This window comes from Aphelocoma coerulescens, chromosome 3 (assembly GCF_041296385.1).
Source record: "Aphelocoma coerulescens isolate FSJ_1873_10779 chromosome 3, UR_Acoe_1.0, whole genome shotgun sequence".
Taxonomy (NCBI): Eukaryota; Metazoa; Chordata; class Aves; order Passeriformes; family Corvidae; genus Aphelocoma; species Aphelocoma coerulescens.
This window is the reverse complement of record NC_091016.1, coordinates 83,294,990-83,319,439: the sequence shown is the minus strand read 5'-3', so window position 1 is coordinate 83,319,439 and position 24,450 is coordinate 83,294,990. Positions and strand designations below refer to the sequence as shown.

The window sequence follows — 24,450 nt, the reverse complement described above, 5'->3', positions numbered from 1 at the left end:
CCAGATGTCTAGGAAGATCCCATTTGGATTTGAGCTACTTAAATTCACAATCATGTATTTATACATCTAACAGAGCTTCTGTTTCCCCTAGAATCTGAAAATTAACTAGCTTTGTAGCATCTTCCTTGATCTGCCACCCGTGCCCTGAGGATTAGAGACTCCACCTGAGCTTGTTTTACAAGCATAACAGAAAAAATTAATCTCTGCTGGCAGCGATCCCACTGGGATACTGATGAATAATGATATCCCTCTCTTGCTGCCCTCTCAGTCCACTAGAAAAGCCACTCTAACCCAGCAACGTGGAAACTGCTGAAACCATTCCAGCTGTGGATTAGCAGGCAGTCAAGCATCCATCTGTTCTGTGTGAATCAAGAGAAAGCAAACATGCATTCTTATAGCTAAAGAAGTATTAAAAATTAGCATCCTATATGACTGCATGTAGTAAATATTAAGACAATCATATACAAAAGAAAAAATAACTATTAACTAGACCTCATGTTTACAATTGCTTGTTGCCTTAAGCAAATGCCAAACCAGTTGAAATTCATCTCCTTAACCTAAAAACTACCGTGATTCAAAGATTTAATATGTTTAAGATAAAATTTCTTAATACTGTATGCATCAGTTGCACCTAAAAATCTTTTGTCAAGAGACTTGTATGCACCCATTTTGTAAGTGAGCATGGCAACATGCCTTCATCCTGCCAGGAGAAACATTTAAGAAGCCTGTTGTGAGAAGGATTTTAGCCATTTTCTAACTCCATAAGGTGAGAGGAATAGACTTGAGATATTTTCTCTTTCTTAAAATGAGTAGTTTGAGTAATCTCTGTGGACTTGCTACTCTTTTCCACTGGAAGACAGAAAGGAAAGTTGGTGGAAGTTGGAATGTGGGCAACCCAATGAAATTGGTGATGTCTGTTTTGACTCTTCCATGGAAAGAGGACAATGGCCTACTATAAATTAAAGAAAGCTGAATTTGAGCATTACCTCAGAAAAAAAGTACTTATAAAAGTGTGTAATTTGACAGTTTTCCCATACATCAATTCTAATACTTTGCTTGATGCCTGACTTACATTCATTAAGCTGAAGAAGTGAAGAAAATCTGCAACTGTTTGTTCTCTAAAAGCAACCTTCCTAATGTACATTAAATTTCCAGATAGATATATAATTTTTTTCAAATGCTTTCAAATATTTTCAAATGCTAAGGCCTTTTGGTAGCAAAAATCCCTCTGCAATTTCTTCTAACATTATAGGTAGCATACCTAAGTAGCTGTGAAATAAAACATCTTGTAAATATTAGGCTAATAATAGGAGAGGCTGATTTCTTAAAAGTTCATCTCTGATAATACATAACATCAACATTTAAAGTAAAATTCCATTTCTGAAGCTAGACAGGCCCCATCAGGAAAAAAAAAGAAAATGAGACAAAGAAAGAATCTAAATGTAAATAGGAAAATACAAGTGTCAGATACTTCATTAATGACTGATCAGTAATCCTCTTATGTTCTTCTTTTTTTTTTAACTACTATGCTAAGGGAACAATATATGCTGGATACCAATCTTGTATGATGTAATCATTTCAGCCAAACCAATCCTTATCCTGAAGTTTCTGTTCCAGTCAGAGAACAAGTTACAATTTATCATCCTCTTAACAGTTTTACAAGCAACATCTTCTATGCTGACAGAGAAGAGTATTTTTGTGCCTTTAAACAGCAGCCTGTATGGCCCAGTTGGTGTCACTAAGTGAACTGTATTCTGTGAAAACAAATACATCAATATGATTATTAACTGTTATAACTTACAGTACAGCTGTATAAATATATCAAAGGCAAAGGCATTATCTAGAAGCCAGTGAAGACAAAAGAACTGCAGGATGCCGAAGGCCTAAACTTGCTTATCCTGCCTCAATTACAAACTGGGAGGAAGAAAGCAGGTAGAACTTGAACTGACTTGCTTAAGTCATCTAAGACTTCCTGCTGGAGCACTTGGGACATAAGAACACACAGCCATTTATCAAAGCAGCCTTGCAGATTATAAAACATTCAGCTTTACCATATAAAAATGCTGTTGAGAACTCCAGTTTTGTTTCAACAAACACAAACATTATTTCAACATATATATTGGATATTTGAAAATATACAGCCATATGACAAGACTGCTGAAAAAAGCATTTAATTTCCTGTATGAATACTTTGCCAAGTAGTGGCTGCATCTGCACAACTATGCATAATTTGAAATCTCACATGATAGTGGCTACAATTCTAACTGCCAAGTGGTAGGTAAAAGGTGTTTGTGCTAAAAGACACATACAAAGAAATAAATGGTCCATGGTTGAATTGCATGCAGCCTTGAGCAGTCAGCTAAACCAGGCTTGCTCTCACTGAACTTGCTTCTACCATATGTACCCCAGCCAAACACTGGTTTGCCACAGATGGCAGCCAAGGTAAGTACCCTTGGTAAGTACCAGACCAGGACAGTACTCCGGTCTACCTGACTCTCAAAATACTTTCTACCAGTACATGAGTGTTTTCCTGCTATAACTGCATCCTAAAAGGAATTTATTTCCTCATTTTTCTGACAGAAACAGATACTAAAGCAGGTGTTTAAAATGGGGATATAGACTGAGCCTACTGCTTTCTGCTACTGCAGCTATATACACTTTCAACACTTTCAAAAGTTTTTCCCTTGGACATTGCACTGCAATCAAAGCAAATAAAAAAACCCAACACCCTCCCTGCCCCCATATTATATCCAAGATAACAGTTCTTGTTTTATGGCCTTTGTCATGGGAAATGTATGTCAGAAACTTTTAGCTACAACTTTAAAATAGGTTTTAACTTTCGTGAGTATTGATTCAGTTTTTTTTTTTGTTTGTTTTTTTTTTTTTTTTTTTTTTTTTCTTTTCTTTTTTTTTTTCCTTTTTTTTTTTTTTAACTGGCATATAATGACAGAAATTAAATAAGAAGATTGGATGGGGAAAAACGGAGACCTGTAAATTGGAGGTTAGAAAGTCATGCATATTGGAGATGGGAAGGATTTGTATTTTCTGGTTTTGACTGTAATTCTTTCTTATCGATGCCATAAAAATGGAAGACTTATGCCATGTTCAGTTAGCTGTCACTGGTGGGCATGTTACTTTGATTTACTAATGGACTGTGCTTTCCTGGAAAGGCAGCCAGCACATTATGCTTTCAAACTAAAACTCAAACAATAATTTGGAAAAAGAAGACCAGGAAACAGTTGTGTCATGATGTTAGAAAAAAAATTACTAAATCCAAGTACTACAGCAACATTAAAAACTGCTCCATCTACTGGGACTAGAGAAAAATCAAGACTAATTAAATGTGTGAGTATCTCTATACTAGTACTTTTTCTGCTAAGTACAAGATATTTTTGAATATGAAATTTGGATGCTACTGAAATTCACTGTAGCATTTTGTTTTATTTTCATGAACCCCAACATCATTTTCAAATTTAAACTATTAAACACACTGTGATACCATCTATATGATTCAAGTGGGAACTGAAGCACAAATATTTTAACATGTTAAAATCCAGAGTATATGGACTGTATAAAAATTAAGTAAATTATGCTGAAAATACCTGTGTTTAGGATGAAATTCATGCACTGAACAGTCCTTGGTATGGATTTATTGTAAAGAAAACATTTAATGGTAAGAGGTAACAGTTTTCTTCTGTTAAAGATATACAAAAATATTTCTTCTATTACTAAAATATGAATAATGGCTGAGGCCACAGTACTCATGTTCAAATTGTTGAGAGTGTACCATAGATGTGAAATCAAACATGAAAGTTCTTTAAAGGCTAGGATGTAACATAATTGCTTTCTTATAATCTGATATAAATTTTACATTATAAAATACTTCTATTCTTGACACTGAAATGTCATATTCAAAAAGAATAACTTAATGAATATAGTTTTGCTGTGCTTTTATGCCTGGAAGAAAATCACAGTAGCACCTTAATTTTCTTCTAAATTATATGCAAATGTAATTGTACACTAACTGTAAACACTGACTGACTTAGGAAGAGTGATCTGAGTTTTTTCTGAAATGATTAAAGAACAGAAACCTGGTTTTATACAATAACTTAAAAATTCCTAGAAGCAATGTTTCTGCCACGGCTTGCAGGGAAAATATTACACAAAATGGATGACATTAGCTTCTTTTTTTGACAGTATTTGTGTAACGCATTAATTCCTCCTTCCCTTGTGTTTAAGTGGAGACCTGTTGAAAAGATGGTTTATCACTGAGTCAAAAACCTTTGTGGCCCCTTCATGGGAGACCAAACCAGCAACAGAATCCTGATAAAAAAATGAAATTATTTTAGACTGAGAGTGTAAATACAAAGAATTGCATATTTCTCTAGTTAGAACAGGAATTCCTAACAACGATGAAGAGAAAATAAAGCTACAGTTAACTGAGTTATCTAGATTCTCACAGTACAAATACCTACCAGGTAATGAGAGACAGATAAGGCATTAATAACTCTACTCATTTGCTATTTTTGTATCTTGAATTGGGAGTGCCTGTTTCATGAACCTCCTCCTTATGCCTTCCAAATCTGTGATTCCAGCAATGACCGATTTTCTGCTGAGTTCCAAATTACTTAGTCTAATACAAGCCAGTGTAACCATATCAATTTTCAGAAAGAAATACAGGGAAGAGGCATGTGGATAACAAACTTCTATGTCCCTGTTTGTATCACAGGAAGACAGACACGTATGCCCCACTATAACAAAAATACCATGTTGTTCTCTAAGATGCCTTTTCTAATGAAAAAACTCTCTTTCTTATAAACAGTTTACAAGAAAGACAGCAGTAGGCACATGAAAAACAACCAGTTCTCTTTTGTAGGCAGAATTAAAAAAAAAGAAATCAGGGACAACATGTAGATAAAACAAGGGATGAAAGACGGTGATGATATTCTCCCCTTCACTGTCTGGTATGGACAGGTATGACAAATTTTTTGCTCTGTAAATAGGAATATTAACCAGATAAGTGTAGTAACAAATCACCAACAATCATGAAACTAGTGGATCTAGCTATCACAGCCCTGATCAATCAGAAAGACAGACTTTCTTTCCTCAAGGTACAAAAAATCACTGTTTGATTTTAAAAACATTTGTGCAGAAAAAGACAAGAATTACCCTAAATTATCTATCATTGTTTTTTACCTAGACTTCTTTTTTAATCTCTGCACCTAACTATCAGAATGAAAGGAAACAGTCCTCAGGCACCTCAGGGAAATCCAGCCTGTCAGTAATAATTCATGAACACTTTCTCATCAATAATACTTAATGCAAGAAGCACCATAACTCAACAGTGATTAAGCTCATTTGGATTACTACTGTCTGAGCACGGTTAGGAAAGTTTTAAAGAAAGCTCTATGAAAAAACTTCAAACATTTTCTCTCAGAAAAAAGTTACCAGTCCACTAGCACAAGCCAGTGACAAAAATAACTGAATCTGAAGTTCCACTTGCTAACTGCAAACCCAAGACAGCTCAAACATCTCAGGTACAGATTTACTGAGAGGAGCATGGAAACCATGAGGGGACTGTTGCCCACCTATTTGAATCACTTATTACTGTATATTTCCAACATTACTGTTGGGCTGTTCCCATGCACCATGCTCCTGTTCATGTTAAGAATACTCAACCCCTACACCAGACTGGGGAAAAAAATTTCATTTGATCTTGTAAAATGTTGGCAGATGATCAAAATGAAAAGATAAAATAAAACCAGAGAAGAGAACAGATACTGGAGAAGAGTGGCTTTCCACTAAGCAGAAACAAATCCTGCTATTGTGTGACTTTTTTGAGAGATCCACCAACACTAGAAACTGGATGTCTCACAACTAATTTTTCATGTGAGTTGTAAAGATTCCTTGATAATTCACTGGTGAACAATCCTGAATTTTGAACACTTCCATCAGCATGCAAAAATATCAATCTGAAACTCAAAATCCCTTAATCAAACTCAGATTTAAACCCCTTGATACAACCCTAAATTCCTGAATTCTTGAACAAAATCTTACTTTTTTCCTGGTTTTGTTTTTAAAAAACTTTTGCTCCTCTCCAAGTTACTTTTATATTTGGTACACATGTCCCATTTGAAAAATCAAAATCAGGATTTTCTTTCTTCAAATTGTTCATGTCTGTCCTCCTTACATACATCAGAAACTTGTAAATGTCTAAGGGTTTCCAAGCTTAGATAAAACTCCAACAAATAATAAGTGTCACATCTATAAAATCCTGCAAGTGCATGAGAAATGCTAGGATGGTTATTCTTAAAAAACACAGTCCAAAAATTGAAACTTTAAAACTGAGTGATCAGCAGAATAATCACAATTATAATTATTTTTGTAATGGTAACAGGCCTTTTTGTACTACAGCTACAGCTTTCAGTTTCAGCATCATTAAGAGATTCTTCAAATTACTTTTTAAACATCCTTTTCCCTAGGGATTTTCACTTCTACCTAATTAGACTACTTACCCCATGCCATGTAATTCCCTATTGCCAAAACTGCTAAATGCTTCAATAAGAAGGAGGAGGGCAACAGTGGAGTGAGGCAGATGTAATGTCATTGGTTAACAATAGAGGTGTGAAGCAACTGCTGTAATTATAAAACTCATTAATGCACAGTGTTTAGGGGGAAAAAAACCCTTGGCCATAACTGTTGAAATGGCACTTCTTTTCAACACTATATCAGACTGAAAAAAACCCTTTCAATTTACACCTTCAACAAGACAAAATAGTAGTTTCACTACTAATTATGAAAATCAACATCTACATAAAAAGTAAGCAAGAACTGACAGCTCTAATGGCATCTAGCACTCGTACATCCTTTTCATCTTTAAAATTGATACATGTGGCACATTTTGACCCCAAAGCAATTTTATTTTAACTCCTATTCCTCTTGAGATTGTAAATAGATAACTTACATAACTGTATTTTCAGGAAAAAAAAATTGGAAAAAATAAAAGCAAGATTAATGAATTTAAAATTTTACAATCTCTGCCCAACATTAGGGTTGTAAGTTTCATCTACAACAGAAATATTTGCAAACTACTTTTGTGACTCATGTATTCACACAGTTCAAACAAATGAGGAGCCCTGACTTAAGACAGGCAGCACTAGGTTCTTCTTCCATCATTCCTCTTCCACATCCTGCTCATCAGCTAAGGCAGCATTATGAAACACTATCTCTGATAATACTCTCATACTTTCCTTACCAAATTTTTCTGAAAAAAAAAAAAAAAATCCTGACACTCCTAGGTGCAGAAAATTTTCACTAGAGAGGAGATTTTAAAGAGACAGCAGCTGGAGTAAAGCTCTCTTGAACACTCAACACTGTATTATTTAACTTCCGTTCACATGTGGGTATTTCCTCCTAAAATTTCAGTTATTTTACATACAGCGTATCTAGGTGTTGTTGATGATTACCATTTTGAATTCAGCTGAATGCACTGAATTGTATTTAATATAATTGCAATGTTTTCTGACAGCAGAGCAACAGATACTGCAGGGTCAGTGATAGCAATTCCCCTATTTAGGCTGTGTAACGGTTTCCATTATAAAAGATTATTGTGGCCTTTATTTCTGAGCTGTAACACTCCGAATGTTTGCAGCAGGTGCTTTAAATTTATCAGGAAGAAAAGTCTCTGTACTAGAAAAGTGGTTTTCCTAGTATCATAAAATGCTAATCAGGTTTTGTTGAGTTGTAAACTGTTGAATAGCACTATTTTAACTTTTCTTCTTGTATTTCTCCTCAGAGAAGTTTTGGCAGCATGCCAAAACAATAATGAATATAAAAGTAACATACATAAATACTGTAAGATGGGACTCTAAATTCTGAAGCTAACACTTAGAAATCAGAATATTACTGAATTTGGGTCACTTGTATAATGTATACAATGTAACAGAGACTAGACTTGTACGGGAGCAGAAATACGTTTTTCTGGATAATATTCAGGTACCTCTTGTTTTGAAATGTTTGTACAAGCACAGTTACACCACTTTGAAAAAGGAAAATATGTAGTTGTAACTACTTAAGTACTTAAAAAGAAAAATGGAGTAAACCCTGATTCTTTTATGGTGAGGATGTAATACTAACACAGTGCATCATGCATGGTGTCTTTGGCTTTGCACTGTAGTTCTCTGTTAAACAGTCTCTAGACTAACTGTGGGAGATGCTGTTACTGCAGGTTATGGCCTCAAGGATCGGGAGGTGGCTGCGAGAAGGAGAAGCAGACATTTTAGGGAAGAGGTGTTTCCCATATGTTTCCTAAAGCTGCTGTATCTTCCAGATTGTCCCAAGACAAAGTGATGGTCCTGCTACAGATTTAGTGTGAGCAGTCATTACTCTGGCATTTTAGTATTATACCCAACTTAGAAAAGACAAATATCAGATTTGTATAGATCCTGAACATTCTAAAGGGAAATAAGAAGAGAAACAGGTGTGTAAAGTAATTTTGATGTACTGACAAAATGAAACAGTTGAAACATCAAAAATGATTCAGGTATATTTCTCAAAACAACAACAAAAAATTATAGATCACTGAAGAAAGGCTTTTCTTTCATTTGTGTGTTTGTTCATATACTTGTGTTTTTAAGAGTAAACAATATGTATCTTTAAGAAAATATCAGCACTTACTGTCAGAATTAAGAGCAATTCTTCAATATTGCTTTCAGGTTTCAACTGATCCTTGAACATCCCAATAGTTGGATGCTTCAAATAGTAATAGGAGGCAATACGGCCGTAAGTCAGGGGCTCAATGCTGCGATTATCCTGTTAGAAGAAGAATCAAACAGAGTTCCCAGTGGTTCAATATAACCTGTTCCTACATAACTGTGAAACATGCTCAGGCTACTTTTAAGAGAAACAATTTAGCATCATAATTTAGCTGCAACAGTTTTCAATAGAAGTCTTACAAAGAGCTCCACAGACAAACTCTAACATCTCACATCAAAGAGTATCTATCTTGCTGTTCAGAACTTCTAGGAGCGTGTATCCCACTGAACCTTGTAAGGCACAGATTAATCTTACCTCCCCAACTTCAATACAGTAGGAGCCTTCCAAATCAAACAGGGATTTCTCAACAAGGTTCGAGAGGTACTTATTCATAGTGTCATGGCTCACATCATCCAAGTTATAGTACCTAGATAAAATGAGAGAAGATGGATTACATGAATATTTTTTTACAGTCTGAAGATTTTTAACAACAATGCCTTCTAAGAAAACTTACAAGGCTTCTACAATATACACATGGAACAGCAAACATCCACATTAAACAATTAAACACAGTCCTTTATAAAGACTAACAAGAAATCCATGATTCTTAAACGGTTTGTGGGAGTAACCAACATAAGACAAACATGTACATATGGAAAGATGGCAATTTCTCCATCCATTGATAGAAAGGTTGATACAAACAGAACTGAACTGGCTCTATTTAGTTAGTGGGAAAATTTTCCTGATTTCATAAGTACGCTTTCCTGATAAGCATGAAAGTGAACAAGCAATGTTAACACAAGTATTTTAACATCAAGATAAAGGAAGAAAACCCACCCAGGAGAGCAACTCTCCTTACATCCTGCAACATTGAAAGTAAAAACTGGGCATATAGTGACATTTCTTGAAAAAGTAAACCTATACCAATCCAAATGTTGGTGTTTGTTGTTATATTTCTGTGACATTTTATTTATTCTCAAATTTAGAGTTGCTAAAAAAAAGAATAAAGTATTTTTTAATGCAGTTACTTCACATGTTCACTGTCAGATAAAATGTTTGGGTCACTATATATATATAGTCACAATGGCTCTTGGTTCTCTGTATGAAGGAAAAATGTTTATAAAGTGTGCCAAAATATACTTTTTTCATGTTAGCATATAAAAAAGACACAGTGACTGAAGTTTGCACTCCTTAAATGTAGAACTTGAGGTGTATTATTTTACTCATATAAACCAACATAATTTCAGTGAGAACTTCTACGCCAGAAAAAAATGCAGTAAGAACTTGTGTCCCTAGATTCAGCAAAGGCACCAGATCAGAAAGTAACAATTAAGTTCAGTGAGTAATAAAGAAAAACTGAGCATGCTTAGAAAGTTTTAAAATTTTGAATTTAAGCAGAGCAATTAAATCATGCAATTTCAAAGCAGAATTAAAACAAACATAAAATGTGATGATCTACTGAATTGTTAAAAAGCAGAATAAAAAAGGTAGTCCTTGCCCATTTAATTCTGTCAAATACTATGGCAGAAAAAGACTACTGAGCTCAGTGCAATGATGAAAGATGCTCCTCTGTTCTACCTGGCTGCTTTACTAAAATTTCCTACTGTTGCAACGTACTCAGCATTCCCATTTGAAATAACCCCACTGTAACAGAGAGTAGGTTCTTTCAATGATATTTTGTGCAGGTGAACAAAAGGCTGCAAAACAGTGTGCTGAGAGTCATTTTAGCCAATTTTACAAAGTTACAGCTGCCCCTGAGTTAGTTTTTTAAACTCCTTTCACTGCCACTGGAAAGAAATGTGTACTTGCAGAATGCTATTCATCTGAAGTATTTTAAAATTCTGCTTTAGGATGAGGTGCACTGTAATCAGTGATGAAAGAAAAAGAACTTCAGACAACGAGTTCAGTTGTTGATGCTGTATTTGGGCAGATGAATCCCATTCTCTGAGTTAAACTCTGTATCATTTACTGTAATGCTGCTGTTTGCAACTTTCAAAAGATGGAATTACGTTTTTATAAACTACAAACATGCTTATATAACTGCTTAATTTAAATAATCTGATTTGCATTATTATTTTCTTAAAAAAAGTTTTTACCATACATCTCCTTAAATAGCAGTAGCATAACCAAAGAAAGCCTGAATGCTAAATAGCAGTATTGTAAATTCCAGATTTTATTCCTCTTGCTATTAATCCCAAAATATGGGACTAATTCTTTGAAGCTTTGAATGTCCACTTATAATTGGGTAAAGTTGGAGTAAACCAGTACTACCACAAGAAAAAGATTTAAAAAATGTGTTCTGATAGCAGCTAGCTACATGAGACAACAACAAAGCATAGATACATGGCAGTGGGGTATTCAACTCTGTGACATTTTATATGGGTTCATGCTGAGCTGATCTGAAATACTTGTAACACAGCTATTGTCCAAAATCAAACCAAACTAACAGAAATATTTGTATTAACTAAAACATTTCATATGGTAGACAGCCATATAATATCAGCCTCATGCAAAGAAAACTCATCTGTAGAAAAATTAATCTAATGGTGTTTTTGATGCAACATAGATTTCATGAGTCTCCTTTTAAATTTACTTAAGCAATATAGTGATAATACAAAATGGTCACAATTTCTATCTGCCCATTCTATCTGCCTGACATCACTGATCACATTTATTTTCTGGTTATTGGCAGAAATTACTTTGTAAAGTTTTTTTTACTTTCTGAAAATAATCGAGCAAATTAGCTAAATAAGTTGCTTAAGGATGTGAAAAAAATTTGCTATTTTATACTCCTAAACCACAAATGATTCATTATTATTTCTCTCTAAATTGAATAGAACACTTCTGAAATGCTTATAATTAAGGCACTTTCTTGTCATGGTATTCAGACTTCCACCATATAATTTCAGCACATTTATTTGAGTACCATAACATTGATGATGAATACTGATAAAACAAAAAAAGGAACATGGGCAATACACTGAAATTCTTTTCTGAGTCTGTAATTTAAGACACCAATTCAAACAGCTCTGTGCTCTTGTGCTCTGCCTAATTTGCAGTATTTCACACTGAAGGTATAACCATAAAGGAATTTATAGCATCCTTAAATTTTTTTTGTGAATTTTAAATTTTCTGCTTCTTGGTAATTTTTTATCAAAAGAGTAAATATCTAGCTGCTTAGTGGAAATAAAACAATGTAAAGAAAAATTTTAAATGGTTTGTAATCTTTAATGAAGTGGTACCAGTATGTTTTAACTACTATCTGTAATGAGGCAGATATAATTTTGAGCACACCCACAGGAGCTTCTTGGTCATTCAGCACATTTTCTCCTAATAAAAATCAAAGCCATTCATCTTGAAAGACTGTGGTATAATCATTAGTGAAAACAGAGGTATCATGACATTAGATTTCGATGCTCAGGAATAAATGCAAGTTGAATTCCGCATGCTGGTATGTTCCAAGTATAAAAACTGCATAATACGTGAGTTCCTCTATGAAGCAATATTGCCTAACTATTTAATTACAGATAAAGAATAAAAACAATGCAGTTTCATGCTCACTGCATTGAATCATCTAGTCATTATTTCCCCTTTGCTATAAACAGACAGCCTACCTTTTTATCAGCACACCATTTCATTTATTTCACAGTGAAGCCCAGTTTCACAATAATTGACTTGTCAGAAGCTCTAATTTATGAGGCTGGGCTCTGTAAGCCTTCTCCTATATTGGACTCAACCTGCACACAAGCAGGGTTGAATATTTACAATGCTGTTAACAGGTGCTGAGTTGTTTAATGATTCTAATAGCCAGAAGCGTACTGAGAAAGCCAGCGGGATCACAATTACAGGCTGTTTGAACACAACAATTACTCGTCCCCTGAGAGGTGTGAAAGTCAAAGGCAGTTTTATCCTAACAGCATCTAGCACATGGGCTAGACAGGCTAACTTCCATTAGTAGTCCATAGGGAAAGAGCAGCAACAAACCCCTAGGTATCATAAAAATTTACAAAGTATGTAAAATTTAAACAATCAAAATCTGAAGGAACTTTTTATTGTCTATTAAATAACATATTTTAAATTCCAAAACCTTGTAGAGCTTAGCAAGCACAACAAACTGTGAAACATGAACTTATTTCTCTAATCTAAGGAAGTGTGGAATTTCATCAGCTGAGAGAGACAGAGAGACGTGCAGGAACATAAAATGTAGATGAAGTTACACAAAACATTTAGGATTTAATGTGAATGGTGGCAATCATTTCCTGTTTAGCTTATGTAAACCTGACCTCAGATCTCTCTGGGAAATTTTTCATCAGCCTTGAAATGGTCCTGCTATAACTGTCAATGCTGTGGAGTCATTTGTTACAGCACAATGTTTTTTATGTTCAGATTATACGGTGGTAATAGTGACACACATAATGAAAATTGGTGACAAGAGTCAGCCAAAAATATTAAAGAAGAAACTTGCTAGTCAGTAGGTCTTTTGAAACAAAAGCACAGAATAGTGAATCCACAGCATTCACTTGATAGCAAGAAAGTGTGCTTTCTGAGATTTTACAGTTCTGAAAGAAGAATTTTGCTATGAACAAGTATGGGGGAGCATAGACAGTAATTTTTTTCTAGGTCCCTTTACCACAGTCATCATTTATACTTATTTTCGTCAGCTTCAGCAGCTGCCACCTTCAAACAGCACCATGGAAATGGTACAGAGAATATGGCACAACTCATGAACCTTCATAGCCAGAGAGACATGACTTGATGCACCAACTCACTTCTGTTGTTATGGCATTACTGACGGACTCAGGATTCTGTGACTGGCTTGCAAAAATGCATTAGAGAGTGCACAAATGCTGCAGACACTAATGTCATCTGTATTTTATTTCTATCATGTTTTCTTGCATCCATATATTTGCACATGCCAGGTAGGGGAAGCAGATACATTGCTGTCTTTATCAGCTTTTAGTATACTGTGGTCATTGTGGTATATTGTGGTCATTTAAGAAGAACAAATCCAATTTCTCTGACATCAGCAACATGTTTGCCCCCACATCAGTGCTTCTAATTATAACATTTGCAAGACCGTTTACCTCCCAAGATGCATTCACGAGAAATGAGAGGTAATAGGCACACATGAATTTGCTCACATATTGGTAAGTTTTTCTTTTTCCTATCATATATTCCAACAGATAATTTGTATAGGTAAATCATATCCAAGAGTAGGAAGACAATTATGTGAATTTGCTTTCTGAATGGGGAGATGCGGGGTCCTCAGCTTTGTATTCTCACCTAAGATTGCAGCAGACTGGGAAGCAGAAGGTGGCTCAAATGCTCAGCAGCCTGGGGCTTCTCTGTCTGACAGACTCAGGAAATCTTTATTTGTCTGAATATTTGGTAAAACATTCCTGTGAACTACATTCCTGTACTTTTCACATCACTGTGATTGTAATAATTCCAAAGAAGAAACTCTTGTTATGAAATTCATAATAATGCCTATAGCTGTTTTTTATTAAATATATATACATGCATAGGTATCAGTACATGCATATAGGTCTAAATGTCATTGTAAAAGGCAGAGTCCTTTTGCAAAGTCTTTTGTGAAATATCTGTTTACCATAATATAGATATTAGTAATCACTGCAGTGCAACATACTTGAACATTCTAGCTTCTGTTAGTTTAGCTACTGTTGAACTTTTCCATTTTATCTCTTAATCTTAGCCAATTTAGCTTCCTGCAGTAATCTTCCTTCTGACACAATTCCAAATTAACCCTAAAATTCTGAATAACTGATTTTGTCACCAAAACATACAGGTATTCCATTCTGACTGACTTTTACCATGATATTACCTGTCATCATAATAGCAGAAAATATATTGGACCAATATATAACCATAATTTGTATTGAAATGTTTTATTCACATGCTCAGCTAACCATAATGAGAAAATGAAATTTTAAGTAAAACAAAAGTGTATGATGATAAGGGCATCAATCTGAGATTATAATTAATGCTGTTTTATTCATTCACTCCAAAAAACTTTGGAAAACTGACACCAAGTAAAAAAATCCCCTAAATAATACTTCTCAGAATGAAATAATAAAATATGTTTTTTCAGGTTTTCACAAGGAATTTACATTCTGATTTTGTAAGGGTGCACATGTACACAGATGCACTCTCACGTACAAATACATAAATAGCCACACACATTTTGATAGGGATGTGATATGATATGTGCTCTCAGGATATCTAAAAATTAACTTTCCAAATGAAAGCTGATTCTGCTTAACTTTACATGTGTTGTAAATTTCTAGTTCTGTTTTACTGCACATGTATCTGGAAAATATCATAACCTGATTTACAGAAAACGTTTCCCATAGCCATTTCTCTTTTGTAGAACGTTGCAATTATAATCTTCTATAAGGGTAAAAGAATGAAATAACCAAGGCATTTCAGCCAAGGAATGGAGATAGATGAACCTGTCAAAGTAGCCCCTTGCAAAGAGCAGGGCACTTTGCTGATCTGCCTGGTATGACCTTGAGTAAGTAAAGAACACAGCGACTACAGCTCTACGTGGAAAGGAGTACACATTGTACTATTTGACTGAAGTAGTACAGAAACTGTGACTTAACGTGCAAATTCAAAAAGCTCTGCATTTAGGATTAACTGTTTTGAGGGAAGCGAAGAACAGGGAAGAAACTCTGGATATGGAGACTGAAACACTTTGATAAACATTTCATTTGGACCACCCCTGTCATTCACATGTCATCTCCTGAACAGGATGAGCATGACTAATCGTCATGCCTCTCAGCAAAACCAGCACTCAGCTACTCTACTTCCCCAAATCAACAGCTCAATTACTCTTCTTACCTAGACAGTTAAAACCCATTCCATAGATTTTGAGAAGCAGGAGTTCATCAAACAAGAAAATTAAAATGGTTTGATGAAAAGGAGTATTTTAACATGCAAAGATTTTCAACACCATTAAAACAACCATCATTACAAGTTTAACAAATCATCTCAAGTTTGCCAGAAAAACTTTCATGATGACTTCATGTTTAGAAGAAACCTGGATACTGAGAGGAAAAAGATACTTTGATCTCTATTTCACAACCAAGGTAGATTACCATTACTTCAATAGTACAAATTGTAGGCATTCAGTAAGGCATTTTATGATACTGGATTGGAATAGGATGATGCTACATTTGTTTATGCAGCTTTAATATACAAGTAGCTAAAACTGGCAATAAACGAGAATATAAATCTTCTGCATATTACCTAAACCCATTATTTTTGGGATTTACAGCATCACATGCAATGACTTTTATGCCAATGAATCCCAAGGCAATTTACTAATCATGCATATGGGAATTATCCACCACTAAGGTACAATCACCTGCTGTCTGAAAAATAGTTCTTGTTTTGCAGTGGAGAGAAAGTCAACAAAATTGCTTTGGGGCAGGACATGATAAAGAAGACTTCTATGAAGTGACAAGGAATGGGTATTGCATAACCATCTAAACCAAAAATCAGCAATTGTGCTCCTACTCTTGAAAAAATTAAACCTAAAATCTTTGGATTACTAAGGGCCACAAATAGTTTTTGTTTGGTAATATCAATCATTTCATATGCTCTTTTATGGCACACTAAACCCCATTACCATAATGCAACTTATTCAGAGTTATCTCAACAATCACTGATGTCTCTGTAAAACTCTTCAGTTTTGCTTGGATGTACCTCATTCAAACACTGACCATGCTGGAACTGCTTGCTTGGCTTTCAGGAGGTCTGAAAATACCACAGATAGTAGGTCCAGGAAAACGACTAAGTTTAGTAACTTTGGATGAAACTTAATACTATTATCATGACAAAGAATGGAATGCATGCATGTCCATTACATTTCTGCTTGGCATCTAGAAATGAGCTCTTTGACAGAGTAAATAATATCATTAATTTTTCTCCCTGCATCACTAAATACAGAAGGAATGCTGAGTACCTGTGTGGATAAATCAGCTCAACTTGTCAACTGTTTCAACCTGCACGTGTGGCGTTCCAATGCAAGACTCCAATTTCATTAAAAACCTCAATATCCATTGCTATCCTGCCATTATGGGCACGACTAGTCAAGACCTGTTCATCTTGCTTCTCACTACAAAGATTCTACATCTCATTATGAAATGCTTTTTTTTCTTTTTTTCCCCTATAACTTTCTTCCCACAATCCTCTCAGAACAGCAGAACTTTTGCTATGAAGTTGAAATTGTGATAACTCCAGATTTAGCTTCCCATGACAATAAAGAAACTACAGAGAAAAAATGACCATCAGTCAACCTGCCAACCTCATACTCAAGCAGAAATCTTCTTTTATATTGGGAAGAGATTTCCTATTAAATCAAACAGTGATATTTCTGTATTTTACACTTACCTTTGGCCTATATGTTGTGTCTTAAAAAAATGTACATACCACAGATACCACATGATCAAAGCTTGCTAAAACCAAATCAACTAAAGCACTTTACCAAAGCAACTCAAGAGCAAGACATTTTAAAGTTACAGTACTTATTCTTTATACTAAAAAAGTATAAAATCTAACATATACAAAATCAGATTTTAACTGACTGTCACTCTCAGAGGAGAAATACCTCCCCCATAAACATATGCATTGTGTTAGCTATGAAGTGACAAAACTGAATATGCTTTCTTTAGTTTACAGTTCTAATGCTCTGCATTTTTTATTTCCCAAGATGGAAGTTCTGTTTGTTTTGTGGAAGATTCTCAGAATAGGACTAGATGCAGAATTAAAAACTAATAAAGACTTAAAAAGAATTAAAGGAAATTATTTTATCACCTGCAGGCTCCCAGCATCACTTGCCCATGAAGTACCCAGCAGAAAATCTGGCCAAATGCTAAGGACATCAACATGATTTCAGAAATACAACATGCTGGAGAACATCAAGACATAGTGATCTAAATGGTTAATTCTTTATTTGCCACATTATTTTAGTGGGTGAATGATCACATGACAGGTAACATACCATTTACCCAAAACAGTGTCGGCAAAGGCAGACTATATTGGAACAGCTCAGAACGATCTGCATACCAGCTGGAGCTAGGCAGGATGATAGCAATCACTGAAAATATTGCACACATGGTTTCACCAGGATACCCTAATGAAAGAAAACTATCACAGAGGAACAGCTGATAGTTATTCTCTCATTTATTAGGAAAGTCCAAGTCTTAATAAATTTTCTAAAGAAAACTGGGCAGAACATATCAATGTGGTAGCTAAAAAAAAGTATTGGATTATAAATACAGCATCTGAAGGAATGTGATAACCTGGAAATTTATTTTAGGGATGCTGATGTAGCTCTCTCAATAAGGCTATTTTATTGTTGTAACTAAGTGGTAAAGTTATCTGCCAAAAATGCATTTATATTTAGAGAAAAAGTTATGAAAAAATGTGCACACGAGTTTTAATCCACATGTGGGCCAGTAATGCTCCTACACTGAAGACTGGTAGATATTCTAGGCTCCAACAGCCGATAGATCACCTTTGGGTCAACTCTAACCTCAAGTTACCTTGAGATTAAATTGCACTGATATTGTATACTCACGATGGGTTCATTATAAGTCGACGGAAGAAATAAGTCCAGGTGATATAATCCATTGCATCCTGCTTAGATGTAATAGTTCCAGCAGCAATTTCAGCATTCAAGTGGTCAGCCAGCACCTCTAACAAGCTGAAGAACAGGAAGCAAAAGGATTTAGCTGACTCTACAATCACAAAGACAGGTAATATATTTTGTAGAGTTGTCCATTAAAAGGTTTATTACTTTTAATCTGAAAATATTATATATTTATCTTCCAGTAAAAGAGAAGAGGGGAATGTAATTGCAAGGCCAGCCATCTTCTTTACATGATAGTGGAATGAAGCATAAATTATTTTTTGATTGGACCAAGCATGCACAAGTTTAAGTCATTCATGGCACATATTCAGATGGAGCTACTCAGTGGTAACTCCTGAATATTGTATGTTGACCATATGATCATGCTGATTTAATCCAATAGAGAATCATATGGAAAGACAAACAGGAAATGAAACAGTGGCAATATCTTAGCTAATACTTGACAAATACTTCAGGGCTATTAAAAATACATCAAAACTGCTTCCCCCAGATTTTGCCTCATCTTCATGCAATGTAAAAAACATAAAAAAAAAAGGAAAGAAGAGCAGCTACTTTTACCCAGAAAGATTTTAAACTCAGAAACAGAATAGTAAAAGCAGTTTAAAATGATTTTTAAAAAATAAAATACTCAGTCATTAAACAGAACAAAGACCTCCATTAGGGTATCTAATGAGATCATGCCTGGCTAGAGTTCAATCAGAAAATAGCAAATATCCTTAAGGTTCAACCTAATTTTTCTTGTATTATGTCTTTTTTCTCCCAATGTTCTTTTCCTCTTGCTAAAAGTAAAGAATAATTTGGCATGAGTAGCTGTTTGACTGCTCTGTACTGGTGACTGCCTGCTTCTAAGCAGCAGAACTGCAGACATTCTACACAGACTGTCCAACAGAAACTGGACAGACGATTCAATAGCTATTCCACAATAACGGAATTCTGGTTTTTCTTTTGTTTCTAATGTGCTGTATTTCAGGCCCATGATCAGGGAGAGCACAAGGACTGTTATGAGTTCAGTACTCAAGTCTTACAACTCATACGTAAACAATGGCTTTTAGAAAAAATGTTAATTAAAAAAATATGAAGTTTATTTTACAAATAGGAAATACTACACAAAGCTGATAAATCTGCTCTTTGGTAAAACAGATGGGAAAGCATTCCAAAACCAACAACCCCCCAAAAAACCCCAACCAGTTTCTCTTTGAAGATACGAAGCCTCTTATTTCAAATACTTGATCATAAAAGAAACCAAGACAAACCTAAGTTAATTGGTTTACAACCTACAGAGAACTTAATACGATTGTCATTAATATGTGACTCTTCATCTGCAAATTTATCAAAGATTCTTTTTTTATAATAAAATATGGAATATATCAGAACTAAAAAGTAAATATATACAGACAAATGGAGCTACTAGTGGCATAGAATATTTAAAGTCTTCCAAACATGAACAAAGGTGTGATTACTACTGTTATATTGAAGATATGATTACTTTCTTTAGAAACAGCACTTCCCAAGGAATAGAGATATTTCCTAGTTTATGCTAATGCCATGCAGTCTGGATATATCAACATTTTAATCACACCACTCTTTCCACTTATTAGCTATCATTTTGAAGAAGTTCAACTGCTAGTCTTTTGTGAAATTTCTATGTTAAAAAAAGTGTGGTTTCCTAAGGAAATGAAGTGTATGTTTCCACATTCTTTATTTGTAAAAATTTTATGTCTGTCTGTGCACCAGAGAAATTAACTTGCAAATACACCAGCCGATTTCAACAACATTTCAAAGGTGGACTTCACTCTCAAACTCCAACAAATTTCCTGAGCAGATAGAGGTCCCATTATCACTTATGTTGAGGGATAAAGTTTCCTCAGGAGAACAATACTGTGAATTTTTCATCACTGAGAAAAGCTTTCAGCAATGTTCATGCTTTATTAGATGCCTGAGCATTGCTCCTCTACAGGAGACCAACTTAACTAGCTGGGCTTCTCATTGAACAACTAAGTATATTAAAAATATCAAAACAAGGCAAAAATTACGTTATGCTGGACAGCAAACTTTGCATCAACTAGGTTCCAAGAGGCTGCAAAAATGTGCTGTTTCTACATTTCTGACAAAAATATTGCAATTTTATAAGGAAAGATACGTTAAAACTGTGTTAGTAAGAGTTTACACCATGTAGAGTTTTTGAACTTTTGAGATTCTCAAGAATGTGGTATCTATAATGATACAAATATTCTAGGTAAAAAGTGCGAGAAACTCACCTTGGTTTTTTCCTATTAGTAACTTATCACAGAATTTCAAAGAGGGCTCTGAGGATCATGGATAGTTGTCCTAAACACTGCCCTTGAAGAATAGTTTGTGCTTTCACGTGTCTGAGACAGCACCCGGAAGCAGAGAGGCAGTTGTGGTATTATCTGGGAATGGACTGATGAGCTCAGCAGAGCTTCAAAACTCATGGAAGGAAGGATTTTTCTATGTAAAGATGGGTAATTTCTTTTTCTTTAATTGTCTTCCTCTTGACCCCAGTATTTAGGACTTATCCAGCACAGGAATTTTGTTTCCCTTTCCTCTATCCCTCATTTATAATATTGTTTATTGTTTGATCAGCTTTTCTGATTGCTTTATCTTTACCTTGATTCCACTGGGAAAGGCTCATAAAGGAATTTTTTGTAGAAGTCTTTCTTAATATCATGGACTAGAATGACGGCTTTTCCTTGGTCATCGAACTGTGGTCTGCCAGCACGCCCCATCATCTGAAGCACATCTGCCAAAGAGACAATAATGTTTAAACCAAATATTTGTTTGGATGTATAAATAAATGTATTTACGTCTGTATAATGTACAATACAGGTTTTTTATATTACTTTGTCCTTGCATGCCCTGTTGGCATTGATACTTCCAATTTTTTTTTTTTCATCTCAGATAAAGTTATGATGAACTTTCTGTCAGAGGCCATCTTCTTGTATACTTAAAGACCACCCATTGCAACAGAATCCAAGCTTACACCTACTATAAACTGCCTCTACTCTCCTTCCATTCCACATCCATCCCTCATTTTATCACATGCAATTAAAGATGATGAGTAAGAGAACTCATGAAGGCTACAATGACAATTGTCTATCATTTCCTAATTTTCAAATATTTGACTTCACACTTGCACAAGTTCCTCATATAGGCTTTTTTGCTAGATATGATTTCCTAGGTTTTGAGTATTTTAGAGATAAAATGGTATAGGCAATTTCTAATTACTGAGCGCTATGATATTTACCATTCAAACAAGTTATATGAGTTATTAGCACTGGAGTAGAGATGGTTTTGTATTGTATGTTGTCCCTGCATTACATTATAATACACAGATTTAAAAGCTGTCTCAGTCACTCTACCTACACATCATTATTTGTAAATACTAATTAATGACTTCTTTAAACATTGAAAATACTAGTTTATGCAAAACATGCTCAACTTGCTACCTGGCCACAAGGATAAGTATGTTTATCATCTATTTGTTTGTCTTCTCATCATTTGAGAAGTGCATCTGCATAGGTTGTTTTGTGTCTCATTCAACAGAGCTCTGAATCCTTTCTTGTACCTCCAACTGGCATTTAACTTAGAAGAAACAATGGAAAGCAATTCGTAAGTTTTGCATCTTTAGTTTAAAAGTTTTCATGTTTTGTGTATTCCTTATGGGCTCTATCATACCTGTCCAACATGTGGCATTTTGAGATTTCTTTGTGTTAAGAGTTTGTAAGCATTTGGCCCAAAGCTCTGTTGGGGAAGGAAAATCCAGAAAGTAAAGAATGGGATACAGCAACTGACCGTAACAGAAGAAACAGACAGTCCAATGGTGGGTTCTTAGTAAAAAAATTTCACTTGTGTACTGACTTGTGTATAGACAGCAAGGTTTTTTATGAGTTTATTCCTTTTGTTAGCTTAGGAGTGACACTAAGATGTAAAATGAGACTAGTTTAAATCTGCTGCTTCTGAATAGGTATGTGCACAGGAGGGTGATGAAACAACAACTTGCTATTCTATGTGGTGAATTAAATTGTGCATAATACCATAAAGGAAATGGATTTAGGAAATTATTTTTGCCAATATCCACTATGTAATTATCCAAACCCAATATTTTCTTTACTGACTATATGTTGCTTGGCTGCTCTTAATCACTGGACTAAACTCTTGAAATGTTAAATATGATCCAACTGGCTGACTAAATAAATGACTGTTAAGAGAGAAAAAGCCCTCCCCAAAACCTCTGACTTCACTCAAAGAAGCATTCTTGCTTATTTTGAAATTGCTGAACACTCCAGAGTGATTCATTCTGCCCTCAGCTGCTCTCTTGGAGCCAAATGCACTCCTGACACAGAAAGGTAACTTCAGTAGGGAGAAGCCAAGTAATGCCAAGACGGAACAGTGAAGGCATAATTTGAGGGCAGCATTAAAGACAGTATTGTGAAACTTTTGGAAGTATTTCTGAAAGAAATTAATTACATTTTCATTTTATTGCTGCAGCAAAACTGTACTACCTATCCACAAAAGTTCCAGATGCATAAATACTCTCTAGAAAGTTAAAAATAAAAACGCTTTAGGCAAACTACACCACATGTTTCTTCATAAAATAAGGAATCTGCACTTTCTGTTGCAGTGGAGACAACAAAAATCTGAATGCTTCCATCACAGATGGTAGTATTCCATCCACCCCCCTCCCCTGCCCAAAGTCTTACTGAAAATTCAGGAATTGAACAACACCCAGTGTTAAAGTTACTGAATTAAAAAAGGCAATAAAGAGTGAAAGTATCAGCATTCCCTAAAGCCTAGGTGTGAACTTTTACAACAGATTTCTAAAACAGCATAGTAAGTCTGCCCTGTTTATTGAGTATATATTTTAAATATATTATTTTCTCTATTACTGATTTCTGACAGTGCCAGAGATTCAACATAAAATTTAAAACTTCCATTGATTTTTTTCCTCACCACTTTTCCTCATTCAGTAATAAAGCCAATCACCACCGTTCTTCCAGACAGCATGAGCGCGATGCTACTTTGCTGCAGAGACTGTTTTGACTAAGTTTACATCAGCCAAAGTCTGTCACAAAATACAAGTGTGCGTGGCTAAGATCCCAGGTCAGACCAGAATCTTTGAACAAGAGAGTTGGTCTGGAAATTGATCCCAAGTTTCCTGCAGAGCACTAACCACTAAATTAAGCTGTATGATGGGTTACTTGGAGAAGTAACCCCTGTAGTATTTTCAGTTTGAGCTTTTTTACATTACTAAACTTCTCTTGCTGAAAAGACAGTGCATGGCTAAAAAGGTGCAAGCTCTCTATTTACCTAACAAATACCATTTAGATTGTCCTTAGATGTACACATCACTAGCATAATATAGGAATATTTAATAATAAACTTTCTCTTCTGAAAAGAGAAAGGGAAAACAGAACAGGAAACCTGGAATAAATTTAGCTTGTCCTCATTCTTCAAACTTAGTACCATCCAGACAAATATTCTCCCTGTCTGAACTCTGAAAATGTTCTTCCATAGTTCACTTTCTTAAGCTGGTTGAAAACACTGGAGAACAGTTTATGAAAACTGGAGTTTACCGGAGCCAGAAAGCAACGAAAGCCCGTGTCAAGCCAGAAATTCAAATATTTATTTTAGCTGCTTATTTCTGAAGTCTCCCTTATATCACTGAAGATACCAGGCCAGTTAAGGTTTTCAGTTTACTACCAAATGATTATGTATACATTTTATTTTCTCATACATGTGTGATTCAGCTGTTGCATTTCAAATCATGGCAAAGTCTACTGTTAAAAATTTGTTTCTCTTTAGAAAAAGTTTAAAAAATGAAAAAAAACTTGCATGTTTGAAAAGTTCCTTTTATACAATTAACTAGTTAACTAGATATGGCTTTATATTGTCCCTTTGTTTAATTTCTAATTTGGGTGATACACATTAAAGGAATTTAGCATGAAAAAAGATTTGCAAAACAGAAACATTTTCATTATTGCATAAAATCTTAAGAGTTG

General features: G+C 34.8%; 1 protein-coding gene across 1 annotated transcript in view; it reads right to left on the bottom strand.

Annotated features, from left to right (window-relative positions):
• Positions 1 to 24,450, bottom strand: part of ASCC3 (activating signal cointegrator 1 complex subunit 3) — a 256,973-nt gene that overhangs the window by 33,744 nt on the left and 198,779 nt on the right. Inside the window, exons 33-36 of the mRNA XM_069011075.1 lie at positions 21,059 to 21,191; positions 18,359 to 18,484; positions 9,070 to 9,181; positions 8,677 to 8,811 (exon numbers count right to left, since the gene is read on the bottom strand). Coding sequence (XP_068867176.1) covers positions 8,677 to 8,811; positions 9,070 to 9,181; positions 18,359 to 18,484; positions 21,059 to 21,191 — 506 coding nt within the window. The remainder of the gene's footprint in view (positions 1 to 8,676; positions 8,812 to 9,069; positions 9,182 to 18,358; positions 18,485 to 21,058; positions 21,192 to 24,450) is intronic.